This window comes from Psammomys obesus, unplaced genomic scaffold, assembly GCF_907164565.1.
Source record: "Psammomys obesus unplaced genomic scaffold, mPsaObe1.curated_primary_1811, whole genome shotgun sequence".
Taxonomy (NCBI): domain Eukaryota; kingdom Metazoa; phylum Chordata; class Mammalia; order Rodentia; family Muridae; genus Psammomys; species Psammomys obesus.
Genome location: NW_026585686.1, coordinates 1,482,775 through 1,493,456, shown reverse-complemented (window position 1 = coordinate 1,493,456; position 10,682 = coordinate 1,482,775). Strand labels below are relative to the sequence as shown.

Genomic DNA, 10,682 nt, shown 5'->3' with positions numbered 1-10,682 from the left:
AGATCTAAGTCACCCCCTAACCATCCAAATCTTTCCAGCTGGAGTCCTGGGCTTGCTGGGGCAGAGAAAAAACATCCCCAGTGAACCCTGCTTCAATTCCCATCCCACAGGATCCATGAGCAGAAGAAAGACGGTGATTGTTTCATATTTCTAAGTTCTGGGGTGGTTCAGGTTTGCTAGTGACTCAACAATCACTGGACTGAAGTCTCAGGTATGTGTGAGAAGAGACATGCCTACACGTCACCTCACCTTTCTCTTTTTACACAACTGGAGGAGACTATGGCGGCCACCCTGCTTTTTACCAGGCAGCTGTCTGGACAGTGGTTCACTCACAGGTTTGCGGACATCCGGTAAGGTGATCCAGAGAGGGAAGACGATGGGTAGAACAATCAGGAATGTGACCTGCTTGCGGGTGTTGGATGGCCAGGACAGGCTGAGGGGCTGGTCATCCTCTTCCTCAGCAGTCTCTGTGGCCTGCTGTAGAACAAGAGGACACAGATATAAACGGGCAGAAACAAGGGGAGTCATGGGCCACCAATGGCAAGACTGCAGAGCAAGCAGGGGTGGGCCAGAGCCCTACTAGGTCTTTTTCAAAGCCACCGCAGCTGCTTCCCAGGCGTTCTTTTTGTAGGAGCACCCCATCTGTCACAGACTGAGGCTCAGGAACAAACAGTTTTTCACCCCGACAGAACACTGTAGAACTTTCTTTTCGTTCTTTGGGTACATTATGGCTTCTCATATTTATCAATTGATTATTTAACATCAACTATACTTACTACTCATGCCTTTTTTTTTTTTTTTTGGATCCATCTGCTTTTCATATTCAACTGTACAAAGTAATGGGTTTTGTTATGACATTTGCATATATGCATATAATACACTTTGATATGATTCACCTTATCATTCCAAAAAGTCTCCCTTTATGAACATTTTATGATTAACAATATTTGCTGATCTTTTGGCCTGTGACCCCATTTCCTTTTGGCTTGGGCTATGATTCAGAAACCTTGAGAGGAAGGACCCTTGCTTCCCTCTTTCCTCCCTCTCTCCTCTCTTTCCCTCCAACCTACATTCCCCAGACACATGAAGCTCACTTCAGGAGCAGTTCAGTGAGAATCCTGAGAGGTCCTGGCTACCTCCCATCCACCCAAGAACCTACTTAGCAATTTCTGCGCAGGTGTCCGTAACTTTCTTAATCAACTGGGTGAATTTTAAACCATTTCACTTGTTAAAGGCAAGCTTTATTCAGACACACATGTCAGGACTCAGAGAAATGGAGTTAAAGGCTGGTATGGCACTGACCCTGCCTGGCATCTCAGAGGCAGGGTACAAGTTCTCAGTCTCCGATGTGGCAGTGTGCTTCCAGCATTTTGGTGGCCTCTACCGAAGTCAGCAGCTCTGAAGCCCCACGGGCAGAAGAGACAAAAGGTGGGTCTGCCCAGCAGGATGACCACTGGTCCCTGAGATGGGGACCCGGAAGCACCACCATGGTACTGCTGACACCACCTAGCCCTGGCCACCCTGCTTGTTTAGAAATGAAACAGCAGTAGCAGCAGGAGTAAGCCCCAGATCTAAAAATCTCAAGAGGAGGATTTGCAGTGACATTTCTTTAGATACCACAGAGAGCTTCTTGCAGGCTTCTAGCACCAGCAGTGGTTCCTAGCCACCTCATCGTCCTTGGAGGAGAGGTGACCCACGGGGTAAACCATCCCCTATGGGCCCACATACCTACCCTGCCATGTGGACACAAGAATGATAAGCACGGGCAGTGAAGACTGAAAAGGCTGGGGGCATACTGAGTGTTCTTCCAATGAGGTTCTTCCTCATATAACCAAATGAATGACTTGCCCTTCCACACCTGGGAGTAGGTACCAAGAAGTGGGCATGGAGAGCTGAGGTTCTCTACCAGCCTTCATGAGCACCTCATCTCATACCAACTACTGGTTTAACCCAACAGACGACTGGCTGCCCTGAAGACCAAGAAGCTAAATCCAATGAGCTCACCAAGCTCCTCTTTCTTCCTGGGCAGCGTCCCCTCCCAACTCTGTCCCTACCCCCATCCACAATTTAGCAACTTCTCTATACTCCAAGCTATCCCTCTATCCCTTTTTTGGGTAAAACCCAAAAGCAACTCTTTATGACTCATATCATTTTAATGACACCAACAGATGGTGACATTTCATCAATAACCCTTCTGCTTGTAACCTACGGATTAGCTCTTTTCTCCATCTGCCAAGGTCACCAGACAGGCAGCGCCGCTGGCAAATAGCAGAAAGTGATTGTCTGTTTGGATGCCGAAGCTCTAAACACATGGGTGTCCAGTGAAAACAGTTAGCTATGTTGTATGGGGTCCAAGGGTGGCATTTAAGGAGGCTGTTGCTAGGGCAGGAGTGGACTAGGAGTCTGTGTCTTAGGCTATGCCAGCAAGAATCTTTACTTTTTATGTGTTTGGGGGGTGGTGTGGGAGAGCAGGGCAATTCCTGCTGCAAGGAAGTGAAGGGGCCTAGAACCCTGGGATGGATGTGAGGTGCCTTAGGATCAAGCTGTCAGAATACCTCAGAAGAAATTCTTTCTGTCTTCTTGCCAAGAAAATCTCACTCTGGTTCAATGGGCAACAGCTTGCAGGCTGGTTAGAGACACAGCAGAAGAACACGCTGTTCCAAGTTTAAGGCCTATTTTGTCTTTGCCTGAGCAGAAGGAGCTGCAATGTTTGCATTAGGTTTGGCCCCAAGCAAGAGGCCGTTGAGGTCAGGACAATGAGTTTCAACTTTTACTAGAGCTATAGCATACCAGCTTTGACCTTGTGATGACCCACTCCTAAAGTGTCTGAAGAGTTACCTAAGAAACCAAGGCAGGGAGAGCCAGCCACAGCTGTCTAAGCCAGAAAGAACTAAGCAATTTTTTTGATATAAAGGCTTAACATGGCTTCTTAGCTGCTGGTGTTCCGTATGAGCCCTATGCTTACACAAAACTGGGCTAGTGACTAGCTCTTCAGGACATTATAATTTCTGATATAAAATAACCTTACAGGAAAACACCCTACTCAGTGAGAGTTTATACCTGTAATCCTAATACTCTAGAAAGCTTGAGGATTCCAGTCTTTTAGGCCAGTCTGGGCTATATAGGGAGTAACAGATTAGCCTGGGCTATACAGAGAAATGCTCAGCGCGCGCGCACGCGCACACACACACATACACACACACACACACTCACACACACTCACACCTCTCTAAGTAGCTTCCAAGTGACAAGTGATGGGTTGTGCACTGGACCTCAGAACTAGCAGGATGTGGTGAGCAGGCAGCAGAGTCAGAACTGGCAAGCTCCAGTTTCCAGATTTCTCAGGCGCCCTCTCCCATCACCTGAAGATTCCTGAGGGCCTTTACATATGAAGCTAATCTTGAAAGTCTAGGGCTCCTGCCCTCAGGGCATCCTGCATTTAAAAGAAGACACAAAAACAGATGATCCCAAAGCACCCGCTATCCGCCTCTTGTTGGATCTGTGGCATCAGCCCTTTAGCATCTTTGCATCTACACTGTATGGATTCACCAGTCCAGAGGTTACCTCTGAAGCCAGAACACTATTTCTTAGAAGGAACTTAGCTTCTCACTTTCGCCTGTGAAGAGCAGGTACCGGATTCCACTGTGAGGGAGAACCATTCTCATACGATCTCTTCTTTCAGGGAATTAAAATTAAAACGAAACAAAACCACCCAAGAACGATCTGTAAATAAGCTACTTTTAGATTCAGCCTCACTGGTTAGTGGCAAAGCCTCACCACCAGTTCACAGGGAGCGAGAGGCCTCAGGATTGTCAGGGTCGGGCTCCAGCTCAGCTCAGTTGGGATCTGCTTCAAGTCAGAAGCAAAAATCTTCCTCCCTTGTCCTTTCTCACTTCACTGGCTTTTTCCACTGGCAGTTCCTCAGTGTGGCATTACGACAGCCCTTCAGAGTCTGCAAGGCTCAAGAGATGGCATTCCATCACCTGCAGACACGACTTTTAAACCATGTCATCATGAGGCTGAGCTTTTTTTGTCCCTGCTGAGGGACTACCTCCCTGAGGAACTGTCAGTCAAGCTCAAAGATCACAAAAGTCAACTGTTGTTAAGCACTGGGGTCTTTTTAGCAAAGAAGCTTTAGGCACCAAGGGAAGCTACTTCAGAAGTTTAGAGTTGGAAGCACCCTCACATTCGAAACCATCTGTCGTGGTTGACGGACGAGGACCCTGACATGACGTGACCTGTTGAAAGAAGGTCCCAATGCCAGGCCAGGCCTGAGTGACCTCTTTCCTCTCCATTCTACACTGCCTCCTATTTTCAGTACTACAAAGCAAGCATTTGTGACCTGTCACATGAGGCTTCCCAGCTTTGTTTTGTAACAAATCCAACCTATTGTGGGTATGAGCCTGGAGCTCATGGGTTCAGCTATGCTGTCTAGTTAACGATTTCTAGAGACCTGCCTGTCTCTGGCCCCCCACCCACCCCAGTGCTGGGGTTACAGATGTGCACCACCAATCTGGCTTTTACTTGGATAATGTGGATCTGCTCTTAGATCTTTATGCTTCCATGGCAGGTACTTTAGGACTGTGCTATCTCTCCAGCCCTGGAACCTAGTGTAAGAATACAGTGTTTCTGGCCTCTGCAGGCACTGCAGACTTCTTCCCTCCTTCGTTCTCTTTCTCTCTCTCTCCCCCTATCCCTCCTCCCCCCCACTTAAAAATAAAAAAAAATTAAAAAGCCCAGCTGTAGCAAACACTAGCACTTAGTGGACATTTTCCTGTTTTTGTCTTGAGCCTAAAACAGATTTTTTATATTTTGGATGGCCTACATTAAAAAAAAAAAAAAAAAAAAGAGTTGACCCTGCCAGTTCACATCCCCTCCATTTTCTCTGTGCTATGTAGCATTCCCAGCAGCACTCAAGGGACATGAGGGGAAGTTTGGGGGCATCGACAGGAGAAGCTGTTTCCTTAGCTCCAGGCTCCAGGAGGAACATTTAAAAATGATCATTTATCTTATCATCTACAACTTAAGTCTTGCACTTAAGGCCCAGGGAATATCTCAAAAGAGGGGGTGGAAAGGTTGTAAGATTCAGAGGACCAGGAAATCTGCTGGTGAGACTGTGTGTCCTAGAAATGACAGGGAAGATTCATTCGTGTTGTCACAACAATGTGACTGCCGATAGAAGAGCTGAATGAGGGCAACACCAATAGACATGCTGACAAGGAAGAGGAAATCTCACGGGGCCCCGCTCATAGACAAAGTACAAGCAACTAAGAAAAGCTGAGAGCAGGAGAAATCGTCAATCCCTAATCTGTTATCCAACACCAAGTGCACACCCCTGAAATCACATATACACAAGCAACACTGAATGGACTGAGTTAGTTGTATTTATGTGTCAATGCACACACGTATGTAAAAATAACAAAGAAAAAAAGAGGTCATAAATTTGTGGGAACATGCAAGATTTTGGAGGAGGGTGAGGAAAGGGAGGAGTGGTCTAATTTAATTTCAAAATATTGAAAAGAAATGAAATGCAGGCACTAAAGACACCAATGAGGATCAGGCTCTCAGACACAGGCAAAGAGGACAGACTTTCCCCTCTGCACCTGCTTTCCCCGGGGTCACTGATGGGGAAGGTGACAGCTAAGCCCAACAATGAGATTTTTTGTGGGCTTCATTGCTTAATGCCACCCCAGACTCCCATATCTGTGGATAATCCCATTTTGGCTAGCTTTAAAATGGATATCTAGGGACACTGTAGAAAATGAATGAAACCCTTTACAATCATAAACCTTCCTGAGACTAATGTCAGCAAGGGCTGAAATAGGAGTTGGGTCAGTGTCAGAGTCTGTCATTAAGTGTTTAAAGGCCGTGATGCCTTTGGGGAAGGGCATGCACAAGAAAACAGCACCGTCTTTCTCATGGGGCTACCCCTGTCCCTTTTCATGCTTGAAGCATTAAAAAGAAGCTCTTTGGTAACATGCGTCATCTCTCAAAGTAGGTCTCCATAGGAACCGGTGAAAAGGTGTGTGGGTGTGGGGAGTGAGCCTGGAAAGTGCTCCCAGAGGACATCCTGATGGAGCCTTATCTAATGATGGGGCAGCTGCAGAAAGAAAGGCTCAGTAGACACAGATCCACTCTTCATGTGCCTCCTATGAAATAGGAAGTCAGACAGAAAGCTGTTTAAAAGGTGAATTCTGGTCCAGAAGGTTCCTTCCCAGCATTGGTGCTGTTGAAGACCTGCCTGAAATAATTCACACAAAGGACTTAGAACAGTGTTTGGCACACAGCAGACACTCAAAAACATGGCTGTTATCACTCTTACAAATAAATAGTTGAGAAAATAATTTCTTCTAGGAGAAAGAAATTTGATTAGATGAATTTTAATATAATTTCCAACAATAAAGTCCTACAATTCAGTTATTTGATATGAAAGTGGAAACTGCAATGACTTCCCCCCATCTGTTCACTCATCCAATATTTATTGAGCATTTGTTGACTGAACTGATACCAACAATCTAATTTTTTCTCTCTTAGTTAAAATGGAAAAATAGAAGGCTCTGTAAACAAAAGGGAAGGGGAAGTTCCACAGCTCCGAGGAGAACCAGAACTTTATTCAGTAGGTAGCTTTGGGATGGCTTTCTATTGAAAACTAAGCTTCTAAGTAGATGGTAAGACTCATAATATTGTGACACCTTGACTCCGAGCTCTGTGCAGACTTAAAACAATCCCAGTGCTGAGATTTTTAAGGCAAAATTACCCACATGCACAGTGACTCTTTAAAAACAGTCAACGGTTCTATGGTCAACAACTGATTGGCTAGTAGAAAATGCCTTGAGACTTCCGTAGCGTGCTCCTTGTTACGTAAACACCAGCCTACCTGTGGCACAGAGGAAATGGTGCAACCTGGCTGGCTCCACTCTCCCACCAAATGTTCTGGCCAATTCTTGGAAGCTAACATACTAACAGGCATCGTTGCTGACCAACTTCAGAAATAGAACATGGGTTATGGACAAGACTGACCCACTGTCCTGACTAGTTTTATGTCAACTTGACACCAGCCAGAGTTATCTGAAAGGAGGGAACCTAAATTGAGAAAATGCTTCCATAAGATCAGGTTGTAGGTAGGCTCCTTGTAAAGCATTTTCTTAGTGATCACTGGGAAAGGGCCCAGCCTACTGTGGGTGGTGCCATCCCTGGATCCTATAAGAAAGCAGGCTGAGCAAGCCATGGAGAGCCAGCCAGGAAGCAGCACCTCTCCATGACATGCATCAAGTTCCTACCCTTCAGGTGTTTCTGTCCTCATTGTTTTTGATGTTGACCTGTTATATGTAACTGTGAGTGAAATAAACGCTTTCCTCCCTGCTCTTGGGTAATGGTGTTTCACCACAGCAATAGTAGCCCTAAGACACCCACCTAAACATTAACCATTGGCTTATGGATCATTTTAGTTTCGTAGACTCGAAAATCTCCTCATTACCATGGGATCTGAACTTTTGGTATTTCAAAATACAGTTTTTGGACTTGTCAAACAAGGTGTGCTGAGTTATATTCAAAACCACCTCAGAGTTCTGCGATGGTTCTCTGAAGAGCTCAGCCCTCCACGGTATTAAATTTCACTTGCTTTTCCTCTGTGAAAAGGCAACCAAACCAAGAAAGTCTTGAAGAAGAAAAAATTTTTAGAGCAGGTGATGGCAAGCCAGACAGCTATATAGGAAAACTCTAGTTATCAGAAGGAAAGCACTGGGTCCTGGATAAATACAAAATACACGCAGATATGTCAAGACCTCCCCTATGCAGGGAACTGTTTGGAAATGGAAACCCTGAGGAATTAGTTATGGTTAAATGACGTTGTGAGGATGAGGCCCTGATCTAAAAGAGATCCTAGAGTGCTTGTTCTCTGGAGTGTCCCTTTACTCCTAGGCTTCTCTTTCTTCTTCTTCTGTCTCCCCCTGCTCCTGCAGGTGTGAACACACTGAGGAAAGGCCATGTGAGGGCTCAGTAAGAAGAGAGAGAGAGTGAGAGAGAGAGCACAAGAGAGCAAGTGAGTGAGCAAGAGATGCACACACACATACACACACACACACACACACACACACACACACACACACACACACACGTGCCTCGGCCAGAGGTCTGAAACTTCTAAGCCTTAGAACTGTGAGAAAACAAGTTCGTGTTACATAGTCAGCCCATCCATGGCGTTTTTATGGTTGGCCTGAGTAGACTAATATGATGACCATACAGGTATCTATCCATTTCCAACATTTCATTGTGGAGTAGATGCTTTGGCTTGGAAAGAAATTGTGTTTACTTAATTTAATCTGCTTTTCAAATGTCCTTTGCAAACTCAGTTTTGAGTCTTAGAACAACCTACTTTTGTGTTCCGAGAGTCTCACTGTTCTTGCATTCATATTTTCTACCAACATCCCTTATTCTCTGTAATTTGTCCTTAGCCTCTGGGCCCTATCCCTTGTCTCTTATACACAAAGTAAGCTGAAAAGAGGCTGAACCAAACTCCATTCCTTTTTAGAAGAGATGCACCATCTGAGACATTTGCCTTGCCTTCTGTGTGGACATCCTGAATGGACAGAACTAATCTTTAACTAGAAAACAGATTTCCTTAAAAAACAAACAAACAAACAAACAAACAAACAAACAAACCCCAACACTTTTGCTACAGGTGATAGGAAGGAAATTCACTCCCCTTATAATGACATAATTGGTCTACTTTACATACAGAAAAAAAATTCCTGCATCAGACACTTAGCACATGAAACACCAAATAAAGGTCCCGTGAGCAGTGGCACCCCCAGACTTCATCTTGTGCTTGTGCTGAACTGAAACCAAGCTTTCAACATATATTGCTGGGAGTGATTACAGAGCTGCTGGGAGTGATGGAGCTTCAGGAAGGCAAGGAACCATTTCTTTTTTTTTTTTTAATTTTTTATTAATTACACTTTATTTACTTTGTATCCCCCCTGTGGTTCCCTCTCTCCTCCTGTCCCAATCCCTCCCTTCCTCCACCCTCTGCATGCATGCCCCTCCCCAAGTCCACTGATAGGGAAGGTCTTCTTTTCCTTCCTTCTGATCCTAGTCAATTAGGTCTCATTGTCTTCTTCTGTGGCCTGGTAATGCTGCTTCCCCCTCGGGGGAAGGTAATTAAAGAACAGGCCAATCAGTTCATGTCAGAGACAGTCCCTGTTCCTATTACAATGGAACCCACTTGGATACTGAACTGCTTTGGGCTACATCTGTGCAGGGGTCTTAGGTTATCCCCATTCATAGTCCTTGGTTGGAGTATCAGTCTCAGGAAAGACCCCTGTGCTCAGATTTTTTGGTTCTGTTGCTCTCCTTGTGGGGTTCCTGTCCTCTCCAGATCTTACTGTTTCCCACTTCTTTCATAAGATTCCATGCACTCTGCCCAAAGGTTGCCCATAAGCCTCAGCATCTGCATTGATAATCTGCAGGGCAGAGCCTTTCAGAGGTCCTCTGTGTCAGGCTCCTGACTTTTAAGGAACCATTTCTAATTAGGAAGAACAGCGTGCGAGGGTCTCTATCGAAATGCTTCCCTTCACTGTGCATTTTGTCCAAGTGATTCTGAGGCACAAGCTACAGACAGGATGGGGTTTTTCTGCATTGCAGGAAACTGGTTATCAGGCATTTGTAAATTCGTGAAAGATTTGTCCATACAGAAGCTAACTGGAGAATTATAAAAACAGCTTTTTTAGCTTTTTTAGCCTCTTATTATCAATTGGATTAGAATTAGTCATAGACACAGTATATTGATGCTGGTTTTTTTTTTTTCCAGGGTGGTAATGAAGTTTTCCTCCTTTTATTAATATTTAGTTTCTGATGTGCCGTGTGAAAGGTGAATAGATGTTTTAAAAAATATTCTCAGAAAGTACAAAAATTAACAACAAGGTTCTCAGTGAATAGGGTGTAATTCTTTGTCAATATTCAAGTTTAGGAAGACTGTCAAGAGTCTTAACTTTATATCTACTTCATTCTTAAACTATGTTAAAAGGACTTAGTTATCTGTAAGGGGCTGGCCACTGGGAGTGTGAGTATGCTCCAGTGAGTATTTGGGCAATACAAATTGTACTGGGTGTATATTTTTCTTAATTTTTTTCTTGAGGGGGAGGGCACAAGGGGAAACGAGAAGCCTGTGTAATTGGGGTGCACAGTGTGAAACTCTCAAATAATTAAGAGAAAATATTATAAGCTAAAAGGCCCCTGAGTGAATCTTGAGCACTTGGTAAATATTATCCAGGTCAAGAGATACAGGAAACATCTCAAGTTTTCACTAAAAAATAACTGACAGAAAAATATCATCTACCCTGGAAATGGCCTGCTCAGCAACAGCCCTTAAGCTCTGCCTGTTTTGCGGTTACTGCTGAGTTTTTTTCTGACACAAACGGTTTCTTTTCTATGGAAGTCATCCAGCCAAATGCACTGGGATTTTGACATCCCATTACCTTCCCGGTGAAGTGCGGCCCCTTCTCCCACTATTGCCCTCTGGCCTGTCCGTGTCAGACATGGCGACACATTCCACTCCCCACCATTTAATGGTTATTAGAAATCCCCTCGCTGTGCTCGACAGGTGTTCCAAGAGATGGACAGCTTCACTAACAGGGGAAAATGAAGCTGCTTCCAAACCTCCGAGGTGGTGTACCTGTTCTCAT

General features: G+C 44.8%; 1 protein-coding gene across 4 annotated transcripts in view; it reads right to left on the bottom strand.

Annotated features, from left to right (window-relative positions):
* Positions 1 to 10,682, bottom strand: part of Slc24a2 (solute carrier family 24 member 2) — a 237,682-nt gene that overhangs the window by 21,850 nt on the left and 205,150 nt on the right. For 3 of the 4 annotated variants that reach the window (XM_055629528.1, XM_055629556.1, XM_055629538.1), the window contains one exon: positions 334 to 477. In XM_055629528.1, the coding sequence (XP_055485503.1) occupies positions 334 to 477 (144 nt within the window). The remainder of the gene's footprint in view (positions 1 to 333; positions 478 to 10,682) is intronic. The other variant, XM_055629548.1, reaches the window with a different exon arrangement.